This window comes from Gobio gobio, assembly GCF_949357685.1.
Source record: "Gobio gobio genome assembly, chromosome: 6".
NCBI lineage: Eukaryota > Metazoa > Chordata > Actinopteri > Cypriniformes > Gobionidae > Gobio > Gobio gobio.
Genome location: NC_137102.1, coordinates 16794190 through 16809407, shown reverse-complemented (window position 1 = coordinate 16809407; position 15218 = coordinate 16794190). Strand labels below are relative to the sequence as shown.

Below are 15218 nucleotides of genomic sequence, written 5' to 3'. Positions count from 1 at the left end.
TGAATACTGTGATTTTTTAAAAGACTTATTCTAGTAATTCTGCATCGTGTGGTTTGTGCAACCAAGTGAACAGTTTCAGAGGCTGATGCAATAAAGCCTGAACATTTTCTTCAAAGATAAAAATCTTTACCTCCTCATTTCTGATAGGATTATTATTGTTAACTAAAACATAAAAAAAAACATTTTCATTACATGAAACAAAATAAAAAAGATCACTGAAATAAAATAAAATAAAAATATATATAAAAAACTTATCTTGTTTCTGCTACTTGCCAAAGAAACATTTCTCATTTTCGTTTAGTTTAACTTGATGTACTAAAACGCTGTAGTAATAAAAGGAATAAAATAAGTAATAAAACACTGATTTCAGAAAGCCCAACATATGCTACTGGTATACACATGCTGCCTACAGGCTTATTGTTGGTCTTTTTTTGTTGTTGCTCTGAAAGTAAAATGTCATTTGGAACAGGACTGAAAAGGTCACATTTCGGTGCTTGATGGAGCACTATGCTTTCCCATGAGTCATGTCGAGTGAGAGATGGCAGGATGTACTCACAGATATTGGCAGTACCCTTGGGGATGGGAAGGTAGGAGCCCATACTCCAGGCTCGGCCCTGGTAGTGTCTCTTGCAGCGTGCACAATCCGGCCCCGTGGTGTTGTGTTCGCACTCGCACCCCAGCTTCCCTTTGTCAAAAACACAGCTGTTGGCATGGAGATTGCACTTGCACCTAGCAGGATGGAGAACAAAACATCATAACAAACGGGAAATGTCAGCCCGGGCTACCGTTACGATGCTGGTGGTTGGTAGCAAAGAACGAGGCGCAACGTTTGACGTCTTAAACGAATCGCAATATTAATTTCTTTACGATGGGTTTGGAGCCTCTTAGTGGCATATCCATTACAAACTCCAACCTTTAACGTAGGCTTCCCATGATGCTGCGGAAGAGAGCTTCATTATGCCGTTAAAAACAGAGCTCATTTGACTATGCCCCTGCGGAGATGCTGAATAGAAGCGTGGGTCACATCTGTGACACAAAAGCAGAATGAAAGCCTCTCAGTGGTGGGGCTTTAACATTGAAAAAGGGAATGAATAAAAGAAGTGGAAAGTCTATCGACACTAACAGCACCTCTTCAAAGTTCCTCTGATGTCTGCTGGGAAAGAGATTTTGACAAAGAGCCACTGTTGTGACTTAGTGTGTTTAGACAGCATTAAACGTAAGAGGAAATCACGCTTTATGTCAAAGCAAGGATGCCTTCCATGAATTTTATTTTATATGAAGACGCATATGTGTAGTTATACATCCTAAATTCCTAGATAAAACAAAGAAGGCTTTAGAGACACTGCAGCGATTGTGGATGATTATCTTAGCTGCCACTCGAGATGAGTGGTCTCACTTTCCATATCTACTCTAAATATAATTTGCAGTCATTGATTTTGCCAGGAGACAAAAGGTTACAACCGTGTTGTGTACTTCTGACCTCCGCCTCCCTGTGTGATGGGCAGCGGTTAATGAGATCATTGAGCATTCTGGATATGCTACACCTCTCTGGAGGGTTTGTGTTCGGTATGATATCAAGGCAGTATTTGTTTTTCTGCAGCGCATTCAAGGGAGGACTTTTGCTCTTTGGAGAACCGCGGCGGTGAGGATATGTGGCTACCTCCTGCTGTGAACTCGAGACAGACGTGCTACAGAAATACATCCATTCCAATTGACTTTCTACTTTTCGTGACATTGCACATTAATGATTAATAACTGCGGGAACACAACAGAAAAATACTCTAATTTCAGCTTCCATGCTGGTCTATTAACATCAAATGGTGCTACAGTAAATGCCTCGGTCTGCATAGACGGTAAATGTTGTTAATTTAGATTATCTATTTATTTATTTAACCCTCTGGTACTCTTCGGTCATTTCTGACCGGAAAATTTTCTGTTTTGAAATGTTAAAAATCACAGCTTCATCGGAACGATATGAAACTTGGTGACATTTCTTGCATTAGGTATGTGAACACACAAACAAATTGGGGTCATGATTCGAAAATGCTAATTGGTCATAAAAAAAAAGTAGCATTCACTGTCTTCGGTCATAAATGACTGACTATAGGAAATGAATGGGAAATTGGCAAAAACACAAAAATTCACTGAATATTTGTGTGTACAATCTACAAATCGGCCACGATGCTGAAAAAAAGTACACAGCAGTGAAGGGGTGACACTCTAAAACATCAAGAGTGTGATATTGACACATCCACTCACACACACACGCACACTTATACACACACAAACCTATGAAAAACTGAGCCTATGTACCACATTTTTAATATTTTAAAATCACAGCTTCATCGGAAAAATATGAAACTTGGTGACTTTTCTAGCATTAGGTATGTAAACACACAAAAATTGAGGGCATGATTCGAGCATGCTAAGTGTAGTCTTTGAGATTTTTTAAATATATATTCAAATCCGTCAAAAAAATTATTAAATGTGTTCAAAAGAGAACTAGGGAATTCTCAAGCCTCTCCATAAAGACCAAAAGGTCGTCTCCAAAAGAGGGCGCTAATCTGCCTTCAAAAAAAAATATTTTGAAGGCCTAGTCTCTATTTTAACCTGAAATACTGCAATAATAATAATAATAAAAAATAATAATTCCACAAAATTTGTTGTATAATTTTCAATGGCAAAAATAGACCATAATTATTGCATAAATATTAAAAAAGACCATCAAATCATCTCAAAATACAAAATTAAAAAGAAAAAATATTATTGAAGAAAAATAATTTGCATTGGTTTTACTGGGGTGGAGGAAGTTTAATTTTTAGGTGTCCGGTCACTTATGACCGGGAAGACAACCAATGCAACCCCTAAACGAAGAGCACCAGAGGGTTAAATAAGGCATTCATTATTATCATGCAGTGAACCTCTGTGTATGTTTTGGCATTGATATGAAGAGGCTACTTTCCAATTTTGCCGTTACGGATGTGCACGGATTCATTGGCTCTCGGGAGTATCATAAAACGTACTAAATTAAATCTCTTCCATATCTCTAATCTGTAGATGTATCTAACTGCCCTTCATCTAGATAGTAAAATTCCCTAAAGTGGTGTGCTTTGAGATCTGACCCTCGGGTTAATTAAAAACCAGCCGAAACTGGATCATCAAGCCGATGTCACGAAGTTCAGTGTATCCGCGGCGCAGCGGCGAGGGACGTGATGCTTTTGCCGTTGGCATTGTCATATTGAAATTGGAGGGACCGTTGAATATCATTCTGCGGGTGCCGCTGGGAGAACGCCTGGCACGGCAACCGTTTGTGCTGGCAGAAAGATGAAAATCCATTTAATAATTCTTTATTGGCCTTTTTTCTCCTTGATCTCCCACAGTGGGCTTTGGCCATTATCTAAGAGTGGCACCACTCAGTGACTCATTTAACTCCACTCTCCTCCCTCCTGTTATGAATCCAGGATGTAAGTGTTTTGCTTTGCGCACTCACTCTCTAAAGATATGGCTCAGGGCGTTATGCTGAGCGGCATTGTCTATGAGGTGTAGTTCATAACTCATATTCATGAATTTTTGCCACAAAGGGACTTCTTTTCATTCTATGAAATTCGTCGAATGAATCTGAGACACGGTTTTGAATAAAAATAATCTACCCTTCTTTTTAACGTTTTAACAGAAGACGTGCATGGCTTACATTATGAAATGATATGATGTAATGCTGTCTAAACGTTAGTTCTTCTCACACAAAGCCGTCTACACTCCCATGCCCTATTACTGTGAAACATAACATCTGAAATATATAGTCTGTCTTCAGAGGAAGTAGAAAGCAGACTTTCATGTCAGTTCCTCTTGACATGTTCCATCCTGACCTTGGTTTCTCCTGGAATGTGTTTTCCTTCGGCAGCCACTTCCATTTTCCATTATTCTCCGTATATCTTATAAAGAATAATTCCAGTTTGGAAAAGCAAATAACAGCTATTGTGTGACAATTTCTCCATTATTGTTATTGTGCTTGAATACCATAAGTTTATCACTGAAATAATGCGTGTTATCTTGTGGTGTTATTACTTAATGGCCTCTGCAAATGAAACTTAATAACAGAGTAATTTTCAAGCTGAAGTGCATTACAGGCTCGTCATATTTACTATCAATTGTCAGCCTTATTTTGTATTGTTTGCAAATGCCTAAGGCTGTAAAATTCGTATCAAGCAAATCTAATTATTAAAAGATGACATCCTATTACCTTTGGATGCAAGTTAAACATGTATTCTTTAATGTATTCACATGTTTTGCCCAAAAGAAATAAACAAAAATATGTTTTAAGAACATTTGCTTATGTTCATATTAACATAAACATTTAAAAACATTATTTCTGTATGTTCCGAACATTAAGGAAACAAAACATTTTATAATTTTGCAAACATTATGGGAATTTTAATTTTAAATGTTCTCGGAACATTCTGAAACAAGTTGTAACATTTTAAAAATGTTAGATGAACGTCCTACGAAAACGTTTCAGAAACAAACTTCCATGGGCGATATACAGAATAAATAATGATTTTGTGATAATGTTTTGAGAACTCTATTATAAAGACCAGATAACTTTGAACAAACATTATATTAATGTTAGTGGAAAGTTTGTTTGTTCATAAATTTGAGAGAATCTTGCCAGAAAATTAGCCAAAGTTCTAAGAACGTTCCCTGATAGCTGGTATAGTACTTTTTAAAATGATGAGAATGACTATACAGGGGTGTAGTGTTAATTTTGTCACCTATTTTTAATTTAGTCTTAGTCTTAGTCTTGTGCCAAATGTCCTTGTTAGTCTTAGTCATATTTAGTCATTCACATATCTTTTTTTGTTAGTCAAGTTTTAGTCGACTAAAAGTCTTGTCATTTTAGTCTAGTTTTAGTCAAAAGACAACACAAGGTATCTTAGTCAAGTTTTAGTCGACCAAAAGTCTAGTCATTTTAGTCTAGCTTTAGTCAAAGGAAAACTCAATATATTTTGTGGCAAAATAAGTTACATAAAATATATATAACCTGCATAATGTGCAACAACACCATAGCTAACTGGTTGATTTACAGCATAGATGCCTAAAATCAGCATTAGCTCATGAGACGATGGGCACAAATATTGATTTCGATCTTGATTCAGTATGAATTCATATGTATATAGCCTACTGTACATATAAGGAACAATACGTTTTTTACACTTTTTTGGGGTTATATTATATTTGCTTGCATTCTTTACTATTCACTATTATTAACATTTCAAAATTTCACAAATAAGTAAGCAGTTATGATCTGCAATACTTTTTTGAGCAACTAGACTACATGTGTATTATTAAAGAGCCATACAGGCACCCAGTGGGTAATGGCATTACAAGTGAATTTTTGTATTTTTCCAGCCACAAAATGGAATTCTCTATTTTAACCTTAATTAACACACTAATTGTAATATAAATAATAAAAATATTAGAAGAAAAATATTTTTAAGTGAAACATACTTCAATCCGAGTTCCCATACGAACATAATTAGTATACTATTCATTTTATCACGAAATTCAAACGATAAATGCCGCTTTGACGCACTAAAGTGTATCCTGAGCAGCAGAGGCATATTACCTTAACCAAGTTCTGGCATGAAACTCTAGATGGCGTAAGCTGATAGGTCCTTAAGTCATTTGGTAGTGATCACATCATCATCTAAATAGTGCAGCTGATTGGTTGCTGTTGCATCCTCACTCGTGCGAAATAGATTTTTTCTAATTTGGTAAATTTGTGTGATTTCATACGAATTACCTACCCCTAACCCCACCCCTGAAACCTACCCATCACTGCAGTATAGACAAATCGTACAAATTCATATGAATTGAGGTCGTACCAATTTGTACGAATTAGCCACCTCGTACAAATACGTAAGAATTGGTCGTGAGGTAGTGTTGGAGTATAAGGATCATGTAAATGCTACCTCAAATTATTTAGTTATGATTCTTTTTTTTATTTGGCTGCTGGGTTTTGGTTGCTGGGTTTTAATCTCTATCAGCTTGCAACATACAGTGATCAGGCATAACATTATGACCTAATATTGTGTTGGTACCCCTTTTGCTGCCAAAACAGCCCTGATCCGTCGAGGCATGGACTCCAGTAGACCCCTGAAGTTGTGCTGTGGTATCTGGCACCAAGATGTTAGCAGATCCTTTAAGTCCTGTAAGTTGCAAGGTGGGGCCTCCATGGATCGTACTTGTTTGTTCAGCACATCCCACAGATGCTCGATTGGATTGAGATCTGAGGAATTTGGAGGCCAAGTTAACACCTCAAGCACACTGTTTTGCTCCTCGAACCATTCCTGAACCATTTTTGCTTTGTGGCAGGGCACATTATCCTGATGAAAGAGGCCACAGCCACCAGGGAATACTGTTTCCATGAAAGGGTGTACATGGTCTGCAACAATGCTTAGGTAGGTGGTACGTGTCAAAGTAACATCCACATGGATGGCAGGACCCAAGATTTCCCTGTAGAACATTGCCCAAAGCAATCCCATAGTGCATTCTAGTGCCATTTATTCTCCACCCGGCCATGATTCATCAGACCAGGCCACCTTCTTCCATTGCTCCGTGGTCCAGTTCTGATGCTCACGTGCCCACAGTTGGTGCTTTCGGCGGTGGACAGGGGTCAGCATGGGCACCCTGACTGGTCTGCGGCTATGCAGCCCATATGCAACAAACTGCGATGCACTGTGTATTCTGACACCTTTCTATCAGAACCAGCATTAACTTCTTGAGCAATTTGAGCTACAGTAGCTCGTCTGTTTGACCTTCGCTCCCCACGTACATCAATGACCCTGTCGCCGGTTCACCACTGTTTCTTCCTTGGACCACTTTTTATAGATACTGACCACTGCAGACCGGGAACACCCCACAAGAGCTGGAGTTTTGGAGATGCTCTGACCCAGATGTCTAGCCAATTTGGCCCTTGTCAAACTCGTTCAAATGCGCACGCTTGCCCAATTTTCCTGCTTCTAACACATCAGCATTAAGGACAAAATGTTCACTTGCTGCCTAATATATCCCACCCACTAACAGGCGCCGTGATGAAGAGATAATCAGTGTTATTCAATATTCAAAATATAGAACGGTTGGGAAAAGCTGCGCAACTGTGCAGCCTTATTTGGCACTGGCTGTACAGTCTTTAACTATCTGGAAAAGATGTTTGTGTGGGGGAGGACTCCTGTTGTCGCCTGCCAGAGGTGTCAAAAGTATTCGCATTCATTACTCAAGTAGAAGTATAGATACTAGGGTTTAAAAATACTTTTGTAGAAGTTGAAGTATCAACTCAAGCTTTTTACTCAAGTAAAAGTGTAAAAGTACTGGTTTCAAAACTACTTAAAGTATAAAAGTAAAAGTAATGTAAGGGGAAAAAAATGCCATTAAAGGGGTAGTTCACCCAAAAATGAAAATTCTGTCATAATTTACTCACCCTCAAGTACTTCCAACCGGTATGAGTTTCTATGTTCTGAAGATATTTTGAAGAATGTTTGTAACCAAGCAGATAGAGCAACCATTGACTGCCATAGTGGGGGCAAAATGCTCTGGCAGTCAATGGTTGCTCTATCTGCTTGGTTACAAACATTCTTCAAAATATCTTCAGAACAAAGAAACTCATACAGGTTTGGAACAACTTGAGGGTGAGTAAATGACGACAGAATTTTCATTTTTGGTTGAAGTATCCCTTTAAGGACAAAATATTAGGCCGCGCCACAGTGTATACCCCACCTCCTCAAAAAAAAAAAAAAAATGTTTCTAAAGGCCATAATGACTATAATGTTATATTAAAAAGTTAATGTTGAAATGTTTTAGATGTATAGGCTACCTGTTTCAGCTGCATATATTCCCATTGAAAATGAACGCATTTTAGGACAATGCAAATACATTAAAGAACCATATGTGTACTGAGCAAAAAATCAAAATTCAGAGACATGTTATCAATAACCATTATTTGAATGTGTGATCAGTGTGGCCAGATTGGGTCGACAATTTCCAGCCCAAAAACTCACCAAATGTACATTTATATGCAAAAAATGGTTATTGATAACATGCCTCTGAATTTTGACTTTTTGCACCTTTACAATACTTATAAGCAACTAGTCACTCCAAGAAAAATCCCAAAACTTTAACTGCCAAAATAATGGGATATTATTATTTTATTGCCATACCAATCAATGTTGATAAGTTACCATTTTTTCTCCTTAAAACATAACATTGATGATAAAAAAATCTATTTCCCAGTAAAACGGATCAAATATGACTATATGTCCAAGTAGAAACTGTCAAAATGGCATTCCCTCAGAAAAAACACAATTTACGTGCAAAAAGTGCCCAATATAGAGATTGGAAAAAGCAATGGAATTAACAGGCATTTCACAAGTTAATGCTCACACCCCTTTCAAAATGCGTAATTCATTGATACTGTACAATAATCCGCCAACAAAAAATAACAATGCGTTTACCATCGTGTTGCACTTTGCGTTCACAAAACTACAGTATGTCTTTCGTGAAGTACATGGCACACGCACAGTCAGAATGGATTAATGGTTGATCTAAACCTCTTTCAACAGCTGTCGGGGTTGAGTTACAGATGTCCTAAATGTGTGTATATATGATGATGGAGTGGAGTCACGGTTATATTTATAAAGAGTCTTCGAGTCACAGGTGTAATTCACGTTTGAGAGTTGAGTCACTCTCCCACTCTTTACTGTAGATACAACTTACTGTATATTTATGCCACTGGCATAGCGATCACTGGAATATACAGCTACGAGTCATCGCGCTAAAAACCCGGCTAAAGTCATGAATGAGTACGTCTGCTCGCTGATCGCTGATTGGCTGAAAGTGCGGGCTCGTCGGCGAGAACCCGCCCTATCTGGCCACATGGTGTGTGATTTGTGCAGGTGCAGGCGTGATTGATCGCGTACAACCCAATAGGGTGTCGGAATGGTTTGTGTTTATCCTTCTCATCCAACCACAATCAAATTCACTCCATCCGGATGGCACGATTTATCTGGATAGTTTTTTTTTAAGACAAGCCGGAATAAAAAAATGCAGAAATGGAATAGGAGTAACGAGGCTATTATTAAAATCTAAGGAGTAGAAAGTACAGATAATTGCTTGAAAATGTAAGGAGTAGAAGTATAAAGTAGGCTGAAAAATAATTGCTCCAGTAAAGTATAGATACTCAAAATTCCTACTTAAGTAAGGTAACGAAGTATTTGTACTTCGTTACTTGACACCTCTGTCGTCTGCTTTGGATCAGCGGACAAAGACCGGTAGCTGTTGCTTTTAGCAGTCTGCAGTGCGCTTTCATAAATCCTCCACCTTCCCCAGCTCCACCTGTATAGCTCTGCTATGGGGGTTATTTCATGCATGTTATACGTGCAGCAGCAGCAGATCTACTCCGCCAAGACCAAAAACATTGCCATATTCATTACCATTACCATGTCAATCTCTCTGAGAGTTAAATTTAGCTGAACTGCTATTAACTATATTCTTTAACTTTGTTTTCTTAGTTTTATGAGTTCATACTTTTAATTGAATACAATTTTTCACATTCAGAATTTACCGTTTAAAGATTACTCATTTTAATGAACATTTGACAAGCAATTTAAATGTGTACATTTTTAACTTTGAACGTATACCAGCAGAAAGTTGAACTTAAATATTTATCTTAGAATAATTTTGAGCATATAGTAAGGAAACTTTACAAAAAAAAATGTGTCTGTACAAATCATAGTTTTACTCATGCTGTTTGACCCCTGGAAACTTTCTTCACCTTCTGGTTCTTGAGGATTAGAAGAGTCTTAGATGTCTTTGTAGTTAGAAGCAGACTTGGACTCCAAATGTAAACTCTAGTGGATGCACAGAGACATCTGACAGCCATCTCATCAAAAGGGAAGGCGAAAGAACCCCGTACCTGTCCGTCTTCCTGAACTTCACAGATGTAGCTGAAGGTTCGCTCACTTTTGTATGTCAACCAACCTTAGTTACTGGAGAACCTGCCTGGCTCTCGACATCTACCCTAACAGCTTTTATTGAGCGACAGGCCGTATCGAGAGGAGAAGTAAACACTTCTGAGTGAGAATAGGAAATGTAAATGTGCTAGGGGAAAATGAACAAATTTGAGTGTGAATCTCATCAACAAATTTGCTAAAGAAAATGTCTAACAATTTGTATATTTTTATTTTATTTTATCAATGATAATAAGGACTGATAGTGATGATGATAGTGTATTTTATTTTATCAATGATAATAAGGACTGATAGTGATGATGATAGTGTCTATATATATATATATATATATATATATATATATATATATATATATATATATATAATTCCGATCAGGCATAACATTATGAAGTGAAGTGAATAACTGATTATCTCTTCATCGTGGCACCTGTTAGTGGGTGGGATATATTATATATTAGGCTGCAAGTGAAGGATTTGCGCGTAAGGATTTGAGCAAGTTTGATAAGAGCCAAATTGTGATGGCTATGACTGGGTCAGAGCATCACCAAAACTGCAGCTCTTTTAGGGTGTTCCCAGTCTGCAGTGGTCAGTATCTATCAAAAGTGGTCCAAGGAAGGAACAGTGGTGAACCGACGACAGGGTCATGGGCCGGCCCATGCAAGTGGGGAGCGAAGGCTGACCCATGTGGTCCGATCAAACAAGACGAGCTACTCAAATTGCTCAAAAAGTTAATGCTGGTTCTAATAGAAATGTGTCAGAATAAGTGCATGCTGCATACCCGCAGACCATAGACCTGGGAAATCTTGGGTCCTGCCATCCATTTGGATGTTACTTTGACACGTACCACCTACCTAAGCATTGTAGCAGACCATGTACATCCTTTCATGGAAATGGTATTCGCTGGTGGCTGTGGCCTCTTTCATCAGGATAATGCGCCCTGCCACAAAGCTAATGGTTCATGAATGGTTTGAAGAGCACAAGTTTGAGGTGTTGACTTGGATTCCAAATTCCCCAGATCTCAATCCAATCGAGCATCTGTGGGATGTGCTGAACAAACAACAAGTCCGATCCATGGAGGCCTCACCTTGCAACTTACAGGACTTAAAGGATCTGCTGCTAACATCTTGGTGCCAGATACCACAGCACACCTTCAGGGGTCTAGTGGAATCCATGCCTTGACGGGTCAGGACTGTTTTGGCACTTATCACTTTATAAGTGATATATATATATATAGATATATAGATATCTTTCGACTGAAAGAAGAAAATCATATTGACCTAGGATGGCTTGAGGGTAAGTAAATTATGGGATCATTTTCATTTTTGGGTGAACTATTCCTTTAAGTCAGGGTAAAACTGACTAATTAAATATTGATTTACAGGGTATTTTCCTCAAAAGACAAAAACCATGACTGAGGCAAAAATGTGTAAATATAACACTGTATATGGACATTACACTGTTCATGAGGTTAGTGTATGAGGACCAGCTATGTGTCAACCACCATATAATAGCAGCTCCAGTGAAATACTACAAGCCTCGCCTGTGTTATTTCTTTATACAGTTTTACATGATACTACAGCAAATGCAGAAGTATCACAGTTGCATTTTGACATACCTATGCCTCGGGTATACTGAAACTTCAATAATGACCCTAAAAGTCATGGCCACATTATTCACCGTTGTGATGCTGTTGAAATGAGGATTCCTATTAGGAGTGACTGACTCTGCGTGGTGGCCAATTTCCTCACTCGTCTGGGTGGAATGTAATACATCTCAGGCAAATTGTTTGTGTCTCACCTCAAAATGTAGTCGACCCTGGAGGGGCTCTCCAGATTTCAGGGGAAATATTAGGAATTCATCACAGCGTAATTCGCCTACTCCGATTATTCCAATGCAACCAAATCCGATTTGAATTTGTGGCACTCTGGTTGGCATTGCTGGGAGCTACGCCTGCAATTTGTTTCAACGACAGGCCCTATTATGGAGCATTTACTCTGATCTGCATGAATATTATGCTAATAAGGGACTCTGTCCCATCCCTGCTTTGATCAAATACAACCTCTTCCTCATCTTCAAAGCTGCTTGGATAAACAGTGAATTGGGGACACAGCATATGTGGAAATATGTGATAAAATGCTGTGATTATTGATAAATACATATAGTGGTGGAACGGTTTCTGGAAAATGCGTAATTGAACGGTTCGTAAATATAATAGAAAAGACTGACATTAATGTGCTTTTCAATCTAATTTTATCAGCATATGCATCTGAATTTATATTCACATAAGTTCTGTTAAAGAAAACTCGCATAATGTTGATTCCAAAGCAGCTGGGATAAATGAATAATGTAGTGTTATTTTTGAGAGTGCAAATTGTGTTGATATTCAAGTTTACTGCAGTGCCTCAAGGGAGAGTTTATGTTGATGTTTTTTTTTCTTCCAGTTGCTCGTTTATAATTGATGATTGCAGCAAAGCTTCTCATTAGGCATTATTAAATATCTTAGATGTGAATCAAAAATGATTGGCAGGAAACATGGTCAGTTGTGACAAACATTTGTACTCAAAAGCTCAGCCTATGACTTTCAAATCAAGCCTCATGTGAACGGGGCAATTTGCAGTTTAAAAATCTGAATTGCCATTCATTTATGTCTGATGAGTTCACAAGGGCATGGCATCATCGACCGATACCTTCTGAATAAAATATTACATTCAATAAAAGAACTAATTCAATGTTTATGAAATAAATTGTTGGTAGTTTCTGATAAACTGATAAACAAGTTTTTTTTTTATATATGCTGTTCAGGGACCATAATTCACAAGAAAAAATGGGGATAACAGAAGTGAACTAGGTAGATCTTTGTGCAAGACGCTGTAAGTTAGCACTCTTTGACATGTGAAGCATTTATTTTAGTATTACAACACCAGAGTCTGCTGGGACTAAAACAGCCAAAGTGATGCAGCTTTTTTTCCAGGGATTTTTTTTTCTTTGGAGCGTTTCATCGGAATAATCTTTCCTCAGATCATGCATATTTAAATTGAGCTGAAAGATTGTAATGGCCTAAAAATATATTTTATTGAATATGAGATAATCTTAAAAGGGGAGTGCTATGTAAATGTATCTTGAAGGCCGTTTTTTAGATCATGAGTCTTCGGCCTGTTTTTCTTTTGCTATTAAAAATCGACTGAGCAGCAGTCAATAAAGGTAAAGTTCACCTAAAGATGAAAAGACTGTCATCATTTACTCACCCTGATATCTTTCCAAACCTGTACAACATTGTTTTATAGAATAGAAGGTAAATTCTGGAGAATGGGCTGGTTGCTCTTTTAGTTACAGTAAAGGAGAAAGGGTTTTTTAAGCTTCAAAAAGGATGCAAAAGCATACATAATAAAATAAGTGGTTCATACATTTGTTTCTACCCTTGCAGAATCTGTAAAAATGTTAGTATACTTTAGCAAAATAAGACGGATCATAAAAATTGCATATTTTTTCATTTAGTACTGCCCTTCAAAAGCTACAGAAGATACTTACATGTTTCCCAGAAGACAAAAAGAAGTACAATTTACCCTCATCCAATTCAAACAGTTTACACCCCTCAGCTCTTAAGGCATCATGTTTCCTTCTTGAGAATCAGTTAATGTTTTCAGCTTTTTTTCTGAAGAACAGTGCTCCGTTTAACAGCTCAAGACAAACAAGGGACTCATGAACAACCATCACAAAAAATAAACACAGTCATTGATCACTCATGTAATGACACACAGTAACAAGAATCAAATTAACTTTTGAACGGGGTCATTTTTATAAATTCTTTTTTGTCCTGTTTACTATGTAAACATCTGCTATGAGAAAAGCCTTATTCAGGACAGCACTAAATAAAAAATAACATGCATTTTTTATGAACCCTCTGTCACGGTTTAAGTCCAATGATGATGAAGGTATAAATATTGACAGTCTTTTTAAACATAAGCCAACAACTCAAAACAATGTGTCTTGCACAAACAATCCCAAACAAAAAAGAGTGTGAAGGTGAGGAACTTAAATACGCATGGTGATGGACTAAATAATGAACAGCTGTGACGATTAAATTAATATCCATGGAAACTGATTATGGCGGGAAAAGGAGAATAAAGGAACGCAGGCAAACAGGTAATTAAACCGATTGATAGAAAAAGAAACCAAAACAAAGCATAAGTCTGACACCCTCTTCTTTTGTTAAAATGATTAACATTTTCGCAGATTCTGCAAGGGGAACACAACTGTATAAATCACGCACTATATTAAGTCTTCTGAAGTAGCTTTGTCAAGTCAAATTTATACACATTGTTTCAAAGCTGCTTTTCAGAAAATCACGATGTTGATGTTATAACATCTTCATGCCTTATAGCAGGCATTTATTAGATTAGAGCTGGGTGATGATATTGTTTACATTTTGTATACTGAGTGTACTGTTGATATAGTTGGACATACTTATATATTCAACTATATAAAAGAGTTGGGTGATTGATATAACTTACATTTTGCAATGGGTGGCCTATAGAATACAACTTGTATGAACTACTTTTATTGTACTTTTGTATCCTTTTAGAAGACCCCCTCATTCATTTCATTAATTGAAGAAAGTAAGCTTTGAAACAACGTGAGGGTGAGTCCATAATGACAATTTTCATTCTTGGGTAAACTATCAATTTAATAAATAATGTGTTTGCTTGCACAATTTTACATTATTAAATTGAACAATTTGACAGTGTAAAAGCCTAATATACATGCTAAATGCACTCTTTTATCAAGTAAAGGTCACAAACAGTGTAAGCAAAACACATTTTCCCAATTTAACTTTGCATATCACCTTTATTTTCATTCAGACAGGTTAATGAATGTGTGCAAGTCCATTTACGTTTGGAAGGAAACACTGGAGAACAACCCGATGATTTCAAACATGTTTTTCTTGTGTGTTCAGGTTTTAATTCCCAGGGTCTTGTACAGTTTAACACACGCAATCTTATTTTAAAAAGGTTTGAAGTATGTGACTGCAATTTCATTCAGTTTTTATTTATAGCATAGCATTACTATGGAGCTGCAGATCCTGTTCTGAATCATAACGCCACTTGTTTGTTTATGTATGTATTTCCATCCTTTACCTCTCTCTTCTGAGTGATAGCGGGACTTCGGAGGCATTGCTTCAAATCTACTAATCCCATC

General features: G+C 37.3%; 1 protein-coding gene across 1 annotated transcript in view; it reads right to left on the bottom strand.

The window, feature by feature from the left end:
* ntng1b (netrin g1b) overlaps positions 1-15218 on the bottom strand; it is a 74240-nt gene that overhangs the window by 15682 nt on the left and 43340 nt on the right. The window contains exon 3 of the mRNA XM_079818512.1: positions 557-729. Within this exon, the coding sequence (XP_079674638.1) occupies positions 557-729 (173 nt within the window). The remainder of the gene's footprint in view (positions 1-556; positions 730-15218) is intronic.